Source organism: Oncorhynchus keta, chromosome 34 (assembly GCF_023373465.1).
Source record: "Oncorhynchus keta strain PuntledgeMale-10-30-2019 chromosome 34, Oket_V2, whole genome shotgun sequence".
Classification (NCBI taxonomy): Eukaryota; Metazoa; Chordata; class Actinopteri; order Salmoniformes; family Salmonidae; genus Oncorhynchus; species Oncorhynchus keta.
Genome location: NC_068454.1, coordinates 72,814,141 through 72,830,426, shown reverse-complemented (window position 1 = coordinate 72,830,426; position 16,286 = coordinate 72,814,141). Strand labels below are relative to the sequence as shown.

The following is a 16,286-nucleotide window of genomic DNA, read 5'->3' as shown; positions in this document are numbered from 1 at the left end:
ATGATAGCCTGGGATAGTAGAAGACTATCAGTTCACCGGGGCTTACCATATTTGGTCTGTAGTGGGAGTCTCTGGTTGTAGTAAAAGGGAGCCAGCATATTGCTCATACCTCCGAATAAGGAAGTGAGTCATATTTACGGTGTAACTTCTCGCTTGCAACACTACGCAACACAGGGAAATCTCAATTGCATTATCATTCGCGTCCTCTGTCCTCGTAACCTTATCATAACCCATTGGAGGACAAGGTCAGAGGGGCGGAATTTATTGCTTTCTCATCCAATGGATTTTGAGAAAAGGCGAGAGAGAGGACGCGAGGATTTTGCAATTGAGATATTCCCACAGACCAACGCAAAACCAGGAACGTGGATCGCTTTGAATGTACGAAAAAGAGAACAAGGAAGCAACATGTGCCGAGAACTATACAAGTAATATGATCACAGCAATATAGAAAGTAAATAGAGAAAATAGTAATTGTACTGGATATTTAAAATACTGCGGTTATTATACAGGTAAGTGAGAAATATTGATAAGTGTACCATATTTGTAAGTCAACCATTTGATGAGATTGAAAAATAATTTTAGAAACAAATGTTGGCTCTTTCCAAGTAATTTAAATAGCTTGGTTATTGGTTGGTTATTACAAACGTACATGTATTTATTATTTAGGGAATATGTTGCTTAATGACTAGAAATTACAGCAATTACAACAGCCTACTCACCACGACAATCCTTGTAGCATATAACAATTTAATTGTAGCCTAGTATAATTGTTGTTTAGATTTTTTTCCCCCAAATCGAACTATTATTTAAGTTTGTATATTTTAAACAATTTAACTTATCTTAATTTAACTTCATCTTTAGGATAAACGCGGAATCTATTCAAGGAAACATTTAGAATTTCCAATTACATGGGGGGGATTTCCGCGTTGAGAACCCACTCCCCTGTTCAATGTTTTCGAACGAGGCAAAAAAAAAAAGAAAGTCTGCGCCACAACGCGGAAAATGACAAAAACCACGGGCTGAACGGAAAACCTAATCTGAAATCTGTTTGACGTGTAGCCTACAGGATGTGTGATCTATATGATAATGATAACAATTTAATGTTCTTCACAAGTTACATTATAGCAATCACTTGAGTTCAAGTATTAAAATGTATCCAATCTCTGCAGTGTGGACTCTTTCCATAGGCTCAGGAAGCACGTGGCCGGAATATAGGACACTCAAATCCACTCTTTTAGATCTGAAGTTTCAGTGGTTTTCTTGCAATTTACATGAACTTGCTATCAACTAGACTCACCACATGGCATGGGCCAACAACCTAATGTATTGTATATGCTGCTATAACATTAATGTGCTATAACCATAATCTTCCAAGCAGCCATATTACTCAACAACAAACATATTCATTAACTGGAGTCAAATAAATACAGACAGCATGTATAACACAGAAGCTTCTCACTGCCAGTGTTCACTCATCTTAAAAGGAACTAGTTATTATACAACTATTGGTTATTATATAGGTTATTGAACTGTGTTAGGCTCAGTGGGCTGGTTCAGAATATTGGGACACCATGTCAATTTTCTCACCCTTGCACAACATGGACTGACATGTATGTTGTTATTGGGCTGTAGAGAGGTCATGTCTCGGTCTTTACACAAAGATCAATACAGGGGTTGCTGCAATACCAACACCTCAGTCTAACTGCTTTGGGCCAGTGGGCCACTGTGTACAGTCACTCATAGACTCTGCTTCTGGAACGGTTGCTCTGCTTGCAAATGCAATATACCCAGGCTCCTTTTCACCTCTTTATCACCTGATTTACTTACCGAAAGGCACATCTCAATGGGGGGGACGCTTTCATCTTCAAATAAAATTCTATTGGTCACATACAAATATTTAGCAATGTTATTGTGGGTGTTGCGAAATGCACACAAATCTAAAAGTAAAACAATGGAATTAAGAAATATATAAATATTAGGATGAGCAATGTCAGTGTGGCATTGACTAGAATACAGTAAATATAGTATATACAGAATGCAGTATATACATATGAAATGAGTAAAACAGTATGTAAACATTATTAAAGTGACTAGTGTTCCATTATTAAAGTGATTCCATGTCTATGTGCATAGGGTAGCAGCCTCTAGGGTAAAGGGTTGCGTAACCGGGTGGTAGCCGGCTTGTGATGACTATTTAACAGTCTGATGGCCTTGAGATAGAAGCTGTTTTTCAGTCTCTCGGTCCAACCTTTGATGTACCTGTACTGACCTCTCCTTCTGGATGATAGTGGGGTGAACAGGCCGTGGCTCGGGTGGTTGATGTCCTCTATTTTCCCCTCAAGCGAGAGAGGATGCCGATCACATCAGACCAACTCCTTGAAGTTTGCAGTTGTGTTTAAGAAAACATTATTTTTCTTCAAACGTATTGTTTTAACCTTAAGTGTGTGTACCAGAGGAGGCTGGTGAAGGGAGGACAGCTCATAATACCGAATGGAATGGTATCAAACATTCCATTTATTCCGTTCCAGCAATTACTATGAGCCCGCCCTCCCCAGTTAAAGTGCCACCAGCCACCATTGGTGTGAACATTACTCTATTTATACTCTGGATATTATTTTTTAACAGGAAAAGTTCAAAAATAGCCTGAGTGCTTCTTTAAACCTCTTGGCCCCCTTAGGAGCATAGGGCATCCACCATGGCTCTCCACCTCACTTCTGTGTGAGGGCTTTTGATCTAGAACAGGTATTCCCAAACGGGGGTACACGCAATGCCGTCGGGGATATGCCAAATAAAAATGTGATTCACATTTTCGAACAGTTCATTTATATTTTCCAACGAGGCTATACATTTGGGTAAGTTTTCTTTCTCGCCTGAGTAGCCTCGTTTCACTGCCAAAAATGTAATTAATCCATCTCGTGTTCAGCAAAATAACAACACAATGTCAAGTACGGTTAGACTAATCATATCATTAACATCCAATCACAAATCTCTCGCAGGAATTCCACGTATGTATGTAACCAAACGTAGCTGCTGCTCGTGTTGGTATCTGTACTGATGGCGCAAAAGCCATGACAGGGAGACATAGTGGAGTGTAATGCTCGTGCAAGCAGTTGCTCCCGACACCACTTGGGTAAACTGTAGAATACACCGAGAGGCTCTTGCTGCCATGGGAATGTCTGACAGCTTGAAATACGTTTTGGACACTACAGTGAAAATGGTTAACTTTGTTAAAGCAAGGCCCCTGAACTCTCGTGTATTTTCTGCATTATGCAATGAAATCGGCAGCGACCATGTAACACTTTTATAACATACAGAAGAAGTGTGCTGGTTATCAAGGGACAAAGTAATGACACGTTTTTTTAATTGAGAGACGAGCTTAATGTTTTCTTTACTGACCGTCATTTTCTCTTGTCTGACCGTTTGCATGATGACGAGTTTCTCACACGACTGGCCTATCTGGGTGATGTTTTTTCTCTCCTGAATGATCAGAATCTAGGATTACAGGGACTCTTCGCAACTATATTCAATGTGCAGGACAAAATTGAGGTTATGATTAAGAAGTTGGAGCTCTTCTCTGTCTGCATTAAGGACAACACACAGGTCTTTCCATCATTGTATGATTTGTTGTGTTAGAATGAACTCAAACTTACAGACAATGTCAAATGTGATATAGCGAAGCACCTGAGAGTGAGTTGGGTGCTCAATTACGCAAGTACTTTCCCGAAATGGATGACACAAACAACTAGATTCATTATCCCTTTCATGCCCTGCATCCAGTCCACTTACCGATGTCTGAACGAGAGCGGTTCTGTGAAAATGTAATTTAATCAGAAGCTACTGCCAGATTTCTGGATTGGGCTGCGCTCAGAGCATCTTGCCTTGGCAAATCGTGCTGTTAAGACACTGATGCCCTTTGCAACCACGTACCTATGTGAGAGTGGATTCTCAGCCCTCACTAGCATGGAAACTAAATACAGGCACAGACTGTGTGTGGAAAATGATTTAGACTGAGACTCTCCAATACAACCCAACATTGCAGAATTATGTGCATCCTTTCAAGCACACCCTTCTCATTAACCTGTGGTGAGTTATTCACAATTTTCGTTGAACAAAGAAGGTTTTATATGTAAGATGGTTAAATAAAGAGTGAAATTATTGATTATTATTATATTATTATTTGTGCCCTGGTCCTTTTAGAGCTCCTTGTCACTTCCCACGAGCCGGGTTGTGACAAAAACTCACATTCATTCTTATGTTTCATAAATGTATCGTATAGTGTGTGGCAGGCTTACAATGATGGCAAAAAAACTCAATTTGAAAGTGCGCTGACCTGTCACGCCCTGACCATAGAAAGCTTTTTATTCTCTATGTTGGTTAGGTCGGGGTGTGACTAGGGTGGGTCATCTAGGGGATTATGTTTCCATGTTGGCCAGGTATGGTTCCCAATCAGAGGCAGCAGTTTGTCGTTGTCTCTGATTGGGGATCATATTTAGGCGGCTTTTTCCCTTTTGTGCTTTGTGAGATCTTGACTACTGTGCCTGTCAGCACTATTGTTAGCTTCACCTTTTGTTTGAGATTTATTGTTTTGTTTTGCTGTGAGTTTCACTTAGTCATAAAAAGATGTGGAAACCAGATCACGCTGGGCTTTGGTCCACTTATTATGACGATCATGACATGACCCTGGTGCTAGAAGGGGTACGCAGCTGGAGGTTGAATGTTTGAAAGGGTACGGGACTATAAAAAGTTTGGGAGCCACTGATCTAGGACATACAGATCTAGGATATAGATGAGGGTGTTCATGGCATTACATTTTTTAACTGAAAAATGTCATTTATAGACAGGAAGATGTTTAATTCTGGTCTCGGTGGTCCTAACATATTCTAATCTAATCACAAGCAACGTCCACATCAATCCAGTCTAAATAAGGTAGTGAATGATTTAGTCATGACAGCGATAATGGCACTTTAATATGCAAAGTTTATGATGTCAGATGAGGCAACCAGTAAATGACTGGGCCATCATCTAACATGAGGTCAGCTCTCTGAGCTGTAAGAGGTTTCACACTAGACTGCAGAGTGGAGTGGAGCATTGCACAGAATGAAACTTCTCACCACCTGTTGACTTGATAATCCTCGCCATTACATGCCATGGCCTAGATACTGCACAAGAACCACATTACCAAGTTCAGAGATGCTCATGTCTCTCAATTTGCCTCTCAGTGTCCTCAGTGATGTACAGCAGTGGCCAAAATATGTGTCTGTTAGTTACACTTTTGAGAAATGGCTCTACAGTTGTAGAATCTTAATTTGATCACTCTGTTGTTGTTGAAATACCCTGCAGGAAATGCAGAGGAGCACACTATCACATATTATCAATATTGCACTTTTCATGTAGCCTACCTTTGGCGAGCTGATGTTCTAACCACCGATCAAGCAACATTATTGACTAAACGTTCCAATCCAGTCGCTGCAGGGTTATTTTGCTGTGACAATATAGGTCAAATTAAGATCCTACATCTATCTATATGTTGCTGTGCAGTCTGAAAAAGAACAAACATGTGGCGATAGTTGTGGCCGATATTATTAGACTGAAAGACATTATGTGGCTGTGAAGTTAGAGAAGTGGTCAGACTGGGAACTACTCGGTCAGAACAATGTGATGAGTCAGTAGTCTGTGTCTGTAACAGTCTGTGTTACTGTATTTCTGCAAAGATGTAGGATCTTCACTTGGTCACCCTGTTGCAGGACAACTTTCCTGCATAGCAGGACATTTTAAACTTGTAGTGTATTTGAGGTTTAAAAAGGCTTCTGAAGTTTATAATTTCCACTTCGAAATTTCAGACTTGATTTTCCCTTACAAAAAAATGTGACCCCAACAGAAACATACATGAATTATAATCCACATAATAATTCACATTTTCTGGTGCTGCAGGATTGTTTTCCTGCTGTAGCAAAACTCAAATTAAGATCCTACATCAGTAACGTCTCACTGACATTCAAATTGGTCCATGTCACATTTTTAGACGAGATCACATGTATAACCAAATAGTCTACCCTTCTTCTGTACACCCCTAAGGTAAAAAGGAAAACCATTCTGTCCCCCCCCCCCCTGTAAATATCCTGTTGCCTATCTAACATTCTTTCTTTCCACCGGCGGTGGGACGAGGCAGTTTAGGAGTGCAGACTAGAGGCACCACCTGCAAATGCTTTTCAGTTATGCCAGCTATCTGAAACAGGAAATCCTGGGTGTAGAGAGTTGTCTTCAGACTGGGGGTACTGTTTGTAGTGTGTATCTGTGTCTGTCTGCGTGTGTGTGTGTATGTGAAAGAGAGATAGAGGGAGAGAGTCTCGACATAACATCCTGAGGCACACTGAGTTCTTCAAGGACTTGTGACTGTGTACTGGTAGAGTTCTAATGAAAAATGCATTCTGTTATTGAATAAGATACAATCACAATACCGTGTGATCATCAAAAGCATTTGAAAGCAATATTGTGAAATAATAATGTATTGAATAGGACTTTGTTCCCTCACCACCTGGTATTTCTCTACAACTGAGTGACAACGTGGTTACTAACTGTATAAGCTCACTGAACCTACCCCACTGGGGCAAAACTGGTTGAATCAACATGGTTTCCTCACCACCTGGTATTTCTCTACAACTGAGTGACAACGTGGTTACTAACTGTATAAGCTCACTGAACCTACCCCACTGGGGCAAAACTGGTTGAATCAACATGGTTTCCTCACCACCTGGTATTTCTCTACAACTGAGTGACAACGTGGTTACTAACTGTATAAGCTCACTGAACCTACCCCACTGGGGCAAAACTGGTTGAATCAACATGGTTTCCTCACCACCTGGTATTTCTCTACAACTGAGTGACAACGTGGTTACTAACTGTATAAGCTCACTGAACCTACCCCACTGGGGCAAAACTGGTTGAATCAACATGGTTTCCTCACCACCTGGTATTTCTCTACAACTGAGTGACAACGTGGTTACTAACTGTATAAGCTCACTGAACCTACCCCACTGGGGCAAAACTGGTTGAATCAACATGGTTTCCTCACCACCTGGTATTTCTCTACAACTGAGTGACAACGTGGTTACTAACTGTATAAGCTCACTGAACCTACCCCACTGGGGCAAAACTGGTTGAATCAACATGGTTTCCTCACCACCTGGTATTTCTCTACAACTGAGTGACAACGTGGTTACTAACTGTATAAGCTCACTGAACCTACCCCACTGGGGCAAAACTGGTTGAATCAACATGGTTTCCTCACCACCTGGTATTTCTCTACAACTGAGTGACAACGTGGTTACTAACTGTATAAGCTCACTGAACCTACCCCACTGGGGCAAAACTGGTTGAATCAACATGGTTTCCTCACCACCTGGTATTTCTCTACAACTGAGTGACAACGTGGTTACTAACTGTATAAGCTCACTGAACCTACCCCACTGGGGCAAAACTGGTTGAATCAACATGGTTTCCTCACCACCTGGTATTTCTCTACAACTGAGTGACAACGTGGTTACTAACTGTATAAGCTCACTGAACCTACCCCACTGGGGCAAAACTGGTTGAATCAACATGGTTTCCTCACCACCTGGTATTTCTCTACAACTGAGTGACAACGTGGTTACTAACTGTATAAGCTCACTGAACCTACCCCACTGGGGCAAAACTGGTTGAATCAACATGGTTTCCTCACCACCTGGTATTTCTCTACAACTGAGTGACAACGTGGTTACTAACTGTATAAGCTCACTGAACCTACCCCACTGGGGCAAAACTGGTTGAATCAACATGGTTTCCTCACCACCTGGTATTTCTCTACAACTGAGTGACAACGTGGTTACTAACTGTATAAGCTCACTGAACCTACCCCACTGGGGCAAAACTGGTTGAATCAACATGGTTTCCTCACCACCTGGTATTTCTCTACAACTGAGTGACAACGTGGTTACTAACTGTATAAGCTCACTGAACCTACCCCACTGGGGCAAAACTGGTTGAATCAACATGGTTTCCTCACCACCTGGTATTTCTCTACAACTGAGTGACAACGTGGTTACTAACTGTATAAGCTCACTGAACCTACCCCACTGGGGCAAAACTGGTTGAATCAACATGGTTTCCTCACCACCTGGTATTTCTCTACAACTGAGTGACAACGTGGTTACTAACTGTATAAGCTCACTGAACCTACCCCACTGGGGCAAAACTGGTTGAATCAACATGGTTTCCTCACCACCTGGTATTTCTCTACAACTGAGTGACAACGTGGTTACTAACTGTATAAGCTCACTGAACCTACCCCACTGGGGCAAAACTGGTTGAATCAACATGGTTTCCTCATCATTTCAACCACCAAAATCAATGTGATGACGTTGAATCAACGTGGGAAACTAATTGGATTTGCATAAAGTCATCAACGTAAGCGTATTTAGTATTTTTTTCACCTAAATCCAATGACGCAATTTTTCTTCTCTCTTCAGATTTCACATTGAATTCAGGCTTGTTGTCAGGCTAGTTGTCAGGCTAGTTGACACTCAACCAAATGTAAATCAAAACTGACATCTGTGCCCAGTGGGACTGTACGGTAAAGCTATTTGTTATGTTGGTCTTAAGGGAAATGAACGTCTTGTGAACTGTAGAAACAAATTGTTTTTGTATAATTGCTTAACAGTTTACATAATGCCGTTAGTACATATTTGTGTCACCAGACAAAGTCTGTCACCTCCGGGAAGATGCTTAAGGTGGAATATAATTTTCACGCCTTCCTCAAGCTGATGCAACTAATGTTTATTTCAAAATCTCCCTGACTCTCTCTGTATGTCAGGTCTACACTAACAACAACAATTAACCCTCGCACCTCGACTAAACCACAGCAGGAAGTCAACACACTTGCACTCCTCACATACGTAGTTTCATGATGGCTAATCAGCTACACTGGCTCAGCGTTTCTGCTATGCTGGCAAACATTACACTTCTTTGACCGGTACTGTAGGCAGGGGTTGTACTGTACCTTCTCCCCTGTGTCAATCTGACACTGTCTGGCACTATTGAGAAGAAACAGACACTGTATCTATCAGAAGGCACATACTGTACCTTTTATTTGTAACTGAATCTGACACGTTTTGCGTATGTAACATATTGATTTGCCGACATGGCCTATGAGTCTATTTGCATCTTGTTTGCCTGTATGCAAACTACGACCTTTGGCTCCCAGTTTGTTTCAACAACAGAAGGCCAGTCTGACTTGCATACATTGAACATACACCTCTAGTGTGGTCTGAAGGTAATGATAATAGAAAACACACAGTGGCTAAATACCCTAGGAAGTGGTCTTATCCGAGGAGCTGACTTCCTCCTGCCCAACATGAGACTGAAAGGCAGACTGTGAAATAGGGCTATTCTGGGTTTTGAGGAACTGTAAAAATATTTTTGTTGACAGTGGTGGTAGCTTGTGAATTGTACACACACGCTGTAGTTTCGGGAATATTATTTTCACGCAGTTGGTTAAAAACTTCTAAATTAGTTGTGTAGCTTTACAGGATAGACTAATGTTTTCTGCACCTATTTCCTCACAGAAACTATGAAGAGAGAGGTAAATGCCGGGGTGAATTTCCTGAGACATCTAGCCGTGGAGCGGGGTGGCTTAGATGGAACCAAAGCTGACGCTTTTGCTGAAAAGCTGCGGCAACTTCTGATCAACAAATTCAAAGACCACTGGTACCCCGACAACCCCAACAAAGGACAGGCATTCAGGTAAACAACAAGGGAAGTGAAATATTAAGGAATTGAAGTAACTGGGTTGTTATTTCGTGTGGATGTCTATGAGAAGATACATATACAGTGCTGTGAAAAAGTATTTTCCCCCTTCCTGATTTCTTTTTTTTTTTTCACATTTGTCACACTTAAATATTTCAGATCAAACCAATTTAAATAACCCAAGTAAACACAAAACTGAATTTTTAAGTGATGATTTTATTTATTAAGGGAAAAAAGCTATCCGAACCTTCATGGCCCTATGTGAAAAAGTAATTGCCCCCTGAACCTAATACCTGGTTGTGCCACCCTCAGCAGCATCAACTGCAATCAAGCATTTGCGATAACTGGCAATGAGTCTTTCACATCGGTGTGGAGGAATTTTGGCTCACTCTTCTTTGCAGAATTGTTTTAATTCAGCCACATTGGAGGGTTTTCGAGCATGAACCACCTTTTTTAAGGTCACGCCACAGCATCTCAATCGGATTCAAGTCCGGACTTTGACTAGGCCACTCCAAAACCTTCATTTTGTTTTTTTAAGCCATTCAGAGGTGGACTTGCTGGTGTGTTTTGGATCATTGTCCTGCTGCAGAACCCAAGTGTGCTTCAGCTTGAGGTCACGAACTGATGGCCGGACATTCTGCTTCAGGATTGTTTTGGTAGAGAGCAGAATTCATGGTTCCATCAAATCACAGCAAGTCGCCCAGTTCCTGAAGCAGCGAAGCAGCCCCAGACCATCACACTACCACCACCATATTTGACTGTTGGTCTGATGTTCTTTTTCTGAAATGCTGTGTTACTTTTACGCCAGATGTAATGGGACGCACACCTTCCAAAAAGTTCAACTTTTGTCTCATCAGTCCACAGAATATTTTCTCAAAAGTCTTGGGGATCATCAAGATGTTTTTTTTTTGCCAAAAGTGAGACAAGCCTTTATGTTCCTTTTGGTCAGCAGTGGTTTTTGCCTTGGAACTCTGCCATGGAGGCAATTTTCCCTAGTCTCTTTCTTATGGTTGAGTCATGAACACCAACCTTAACTGAGGCAAGTGAGGCCTGCAGTTCTTTAGATGTTGTTGTGGGTTCTTTTGTGACCTTTGGTAGGTCGGGCACTCCTGGGAAGGTTCACCACTGTTCCAAATGTTTCCATTTGTGGTTAATGGCTCTCACCGTGGTTTGCCGGAGTCCCAAAGCTTTAGAAATGGCTTTGTAACCTTTTCCAGACTGATAGATGTTAATTACTGTTTCTCATCTGTTCCTGAATTTCTTTGGATCACGGCATGATGTCTTGCTTTTTGAGATCTTTTGGCCTACTTCACTTTGTCAGACAGGTTCTATTTAAATGATTTCTTCATTCATCAGGTCTGGCAGTAATCAGGCCTGGGTATGGCTAGTGAAATTGAACTCTGCTTTCCAAAAAATGTGATTAACCTCAGTAAATTCATGATTTAACAAGGTGGGGCAATTGTCACATAGGGCCATGAAGGTTTGGATAGCTTTTTTCCCTTAATAAATACAATTATCACTTAAAAACGACATTTTGTGTTTACTTGGGTTATCTTTGTGTAATATTAAAATTTGCTTGATGATCTGAAACATTTAAGTGTGACAAATGTGCAAAGAAATAAGAAATCAGGAAGGGGACAAATTATTTTTCACAGCACTGTATATGATAAGTTGACTATGGTCCAGGTGAACAGCTCTCTGCCCTTTGACCTCTCTTAGGTGCATCAGAGTAAGCGGGGGGGTGGTGTATGATGAGGAGGTGCTGAGAGCGTGTGAGGAGAGCAAGCTCAAACCCAGCGAGCTGGGCCTCCCATGCGAGATTGCGCTGTGGATCGACCCACTGGAGGTGTGCGCACGGTGAGTCACACTATGTTACTCACACCTGCACAGACGTACACACACACAGTGAGACAGTGACATACTCAGTCTCAGAAGGCAGAGGAAGAAGGCTTTCATTCATCATTCATTGTACAGTCATACAGTCAGCTCTCTGGAGGTACCATATTTATCATCATGATGCATGTGTTGTACGAACCTGCCCACTATGTGATGACTCATCAAGTTACGGTAGGAGGAGGGTGAGAAAATACAACAACTACAATGAGGGAATGATCCTGAGGGAGAATTTTTCTGCAGTGGGTTAAATCACGGTCACAGTGATTATTGGTAGTCTTAAACATATCTATTGTGAAACAAAAGCATACACCTCACACACATGGTTATGGGCTTAAAAAACAGAAGTCACCTGTTCCATGTCAGATTTAGAGTTGAAATATATTCAATTTAGAGTTTGCATCCTAATATTACACTTTATATACATCACAGAAGACTGAAATTTTAAAATAATGTTTGACATAGAAACACCAGATTTCTGGCGGCATTTTTGATTATGAAATTATGAAAAATATTAATAACATTCCACCCATGAGGCCACTAGGTAATTTGACTGCAGGAAATGGCTACAAGGTGGTTTATAGGTCATTCCAATGTTTTGTTACAGAAACTAATGTATTCTCTTTCCTCTCTCACAGGTCAGGGGAGAACTGCAGGTACTTCACAGTAGCACGTTTCAAAGAAGGAGAAGACGAGGATGAGGAAGATGTGAAAGGAGACAAAGATGTTGACCTGGATACGTCTGACTACCACTCTGCCAGCTCGTCTGACTGTGGCTCTGCTGTCTCCAGCGATACAGAGGAGGAGGGGAAGGATGGAGAGACGGACGGAAGAAAAGATGAGGAGAAGACGAAAGAGAAAGAGGGAAATAAAGAGAAGGAGAAGGCAGAGGGCGAACCTTATGTGATTGCCATGATGCCCAGGGTTCGGGATAGGTTCCGGGGGGAGCATGCTCAACAGAAGGTCACCAAAACACTGGTAAGAACTTTTCGGTTAATCTACATCACCTTAATGTGGTACCAAATCTCCCTCTCTGACATCCACAATGTAGCACTATGGACACGTGGATTCACATAGCACCAGATCCTACACATCCAGAGGAAGTGATCTCTAAGTACTATCTGATTGAATTGAAGATGAATTATAATCAAAATCCTATCTAAGTTCTCTCTCCCTATGTTCTCCAGCTCCAGCCCACCTCTCAGCATTACTTCTACCACCCTGCCCCTGTGTGGCCCACAACATACAAGAAGAAGGGTCCTGTGTTCCTCACCACAATGTACGCACCTCCACCTCCTCCAGTGTTCGGCTACTACATCCTGCCCCAGCCACCCCCGCAGTTCATCATGCCTTATGCCACTCTGCAGCCATGGGGGGCTGTGAAGAACTAAACCAACTGGTTGGAGAGGGGGAGGTTAAACTGCCATTAAGCCAATCACAATGTGTCTATGCAGGTTTTTGAAGGTGTGGGTGAGGTGCAATTAAGATAGTTTGACAAAATATTTGAAGGGTTAGCGAGGAGCAGAACTTGATTCATTATATCATTTTTTGATTGCTGTACACTTTTGGTGACAATCAGTTTTGGGGATTTCCTCTGTGACTTTCTTAGGTAGAATTGCCACTGAAGTAAACAGGGATTATACTAAAACAAGCATTTAGCAAATATTGCTACAGGCACTTCCCTAAGGGCTACCAGTGGGTTTAGGGTAATCCACCGATTAAAAGTAGTCTATTTATATGATTCGTATTGACAAAAGGCAGTGGAACTGGCTTTGAGTTACAGAGTGTAGTTTGAGGGCTGTATTCCTTCATTGGGTGCTCATAACATCTCAGAAATCCTCAGCAATAAGCTGAAAAACAAAGCTTCTTTGATGATTTTAGATATATTTGTAAATATTATAGACTACCTTTCATCTGTCACCTCTAAGTATCAACATTGTAAATATGTACTGTAAGATACAGAGCAGTTCATAGTCCTGGTGGGCCTAAAATACTTCTGTTTTTTGTTTCTACTGGCAGTTAATTGGACTCATCTGGTGTCACAGGTCTGAATTAGTCCCTGATAAGGAGAGGATGAAAAGCAGTAGTGTATCAGGACCTAGATTGGACAGCCCGTAGACTGTAGTGATATGCAGTTACATGTAGTAACATACGTACCGTGTCTCTTGAGTTCTCTGAAGCTGCATCTAACTGCACATCATTACAATATAATGTATCAATACGAGACAATAGTCTTATTATTTTTGACAATTCACTGTGATTGTAACCTGTATATTTTACCTGTCAAGTACAAACCTCTCTCTATTTTATAATAATTAACAGACCAACCAGAAGCTTTTTGTACATACTGTAACCTGTTAACAAATAGTAATTATCAACCACATTTGCTTTTTGAATTTGTTGCAATGTATTTTTCCACCTGTGGGTGGTACCAAAATCACTGTTGTAAAGTCAAATTCCATGCATTTTTATGGATATTCTTTATTTTACATATCTTAGTAAAGTTTGTAGTGTTGGTGCATGTATAATTTTAATAATGATTTGTTTATCATTTCCTGATTTATAAATCTTTAGTCTGCTAAAGGCCAGATTGAAGAACATCACAATTGTGATGTACTCTTATAATCTCCACCCGGCACAGCCTGGTTCCTCTCTAGGTTTCTTCCTAGTTTCGTGCTGCATTGATTGCTGTTAGGGGTTTTAGGCTGTGTTTCTGTATAGCACTTTGTGACATCTGCTGATGTAAAAAGGGCTTTATAAATAAATGTGATTGATTGCTGGGATAAAATGGGTCTGGACTGAACTGTATTCACTCCTGTATAATCAGTCTTCCATGGATTTACTGTAAATAGTTTTATATATTGGAAATTAAAAATGCTTGGGTGATCCAAATGTTTAGCTTTAATATGAATAGATGTTTTCATAACTTAATACCTATATTCTCTATTTTTATACTGGCTTTTATTGGCCCATTGGTCTGCTCTGGATGTATATTTATTCAATTTTATGAATTGCCTTTTCACTTGTTCTGAGTACAGAGCAGTACTCTGTATTCACACGATTCTTACTGTATCTGATAGACAATTGTCCATGCTAATGTTTATGTTAAGCTGTGTCAGTTTTTATATTGATATCATCTCTCTGTCTTGTCTGCACATATCATTAAATCAATCGATTTATAAAATGAAATTCTGTTTTTGCAATCTGTTTCCTTGTGTATACTGTACTGTTTCACACAGACAAATACTGTATTGAGAGAATATGTATATATTTACATGCGCAAGAGCTGTGGACACCTGATTGTCGAACATCTACTTTCAAAATATATGGGCATTAATATGGATTTGGTCTCCCCTTTGCAGGCAGTCATTGAAAATAAGAATTTGTTCTTAACTGACTTGCCTAGTTAAATTAAATTTAAATTTAAAAAATGCTGCTATAACAGCCTCCACTCTTCTGGGAAGGCTTTCCAGTAGATGTTGGAACATTGCTGCGGGGACTTGCTTCCATTCAGCCACAACAGCATTAGTGAAGTCGGCACTAATGTTGGGTGATTAGGCCATTAGGTCAGGGCTCTGTGCAGGCCAGTGACCACACCGGCATTGTCATGCTGAAACAGGAAAAGGCCTTCCCCAATCTGTTGCCACAAAGTTGGAAGCACAGAATTGTCTAGAATTTTATTGTACACTATAGCAACTTAGGGACCTAGCCCGAACAATGAAAAACAGTCCCAGACCATTATTTCTCCTCCAGAATCCAATGACGGCGAGCTTTACACCACTCCAGCCGATGCTTGGCATCACGCATGGTGATCCTAGGCTTGTGTGCGGCTGCTCAGCCATCAAAACCCATTTCATGACGCTCCCGACAAACAGTTCTTGTGCTGACGTTGCCTCCAGAGGCAGTTTGGAACTTGGCAATGAGTGTTGCAACTGGGGACAGATGTCTTTGACACGCTTCGCGCTTCAGCACTCGGCAGTCCCATTCTGTGAGCTTGTATGGCCTACCACTTCGCGGCTGAGTCGTTGTTGCTCCTAGATTTCCACTTCACAAATAACAGCACTAACAGTTGACCGAGGCAGCTCTAGCGAGGCAGAAATTTGATGAACTGGCTTGTTGGACGGTGCCACGTTGAAAGTCACTGAGCTCTTCAGTAAGGCCCCCTTGTTTGTCTATGGAGATTGCATTGCTGTGTACTAAAATCAAATAAAATGTATTTATATAGCCCTTCGTACATCAGCTGATATCTCAAAGTGCTGTACAGAAACCCAGCCTAAAACCCCAAACAACAAGCAATGCAGGTGTAGAAGCACGGTGGCTAGGAACAACTCCCTAGAAAGACCAAAATCTAGGAAGAAACCTACAAAGGGACCAGGCTATGAGGGGTGGCCAGTCCTCTTCTGGCTGTGCCGGATGGAGATTATAACAGAACATGGCCAATATGTTCAAATGTTCATAAATGACCAGCATGGTCAAATAATAATAATCACAAGCAGAACAGTTGAAACTGGAGCAGCAGCACGGCCAGGTGGACTGGGGACAGCAAGGAGTCATCATGCCAGGTAGTCCTGAGGCATGGTCCAAGGGCTCAGGTCCTCCGAGGGAGAGAA

At 41.4% G+C, this 16,286-nt stretch overlaps 1 protein-coding gene across 1 annotated transcript; it reads left to right on the top strand.

Moving 5' to 3' along the window:
* The first annotated feature begins 294 nt into the window (after positions 1-294).
* LOC118367834 (maternal B9.15 protein) lies at positions 295-14,865 on the top strand. Its single transcript, XM_035751525.2, has 5 exons — positions 295-509; positions 9,603-9,780; positions 11,503-11,640; positions 12,315-12,654; positions 12,864-14,865. The coding sequence occupies exons 2-5, from the start codon at positions 9,608-9,610 to the stop codon at positions 13,065-13,067; spliced, it is 855 nt and encodes a 284-aa protein (XP_035607418.1). The 5' UTR covers positions 295-509; positions 9,603-9,607; the 3' UTR covers positions 13,068-14,865.
* Positions 14,866-16,286: the final 1,421 nt, after the last annotated feature.

What these genes read in the sequence shown, in the direction of transcription:
- LOC118367834 (XM_035751525.2), top strand. Translation starts at nt 9,608, where the DNA reads ATGAAGAGAGAGGTAAATGCCGGGGTGAATTTCCTGAGACATCTAGCC. An exon ending in AACAAAGGACAGGCATTCAG is followed by an intron (nt 9,781 to 11,502) that starts GTAAACAACAAG and finishes GACCTCTCTTAG; the next exon opens with GTGCATCAGAGTAAGCGGGG. An exon ending in CCACTGGAGGTGTGCGCACG is followed by an intron (nt 11,641 to 12,314) that starts GTGAGTCACACT and finishes CCTCTCTCACAG; the next exon opens with GTCAGGGGAGAACTGCAGGT.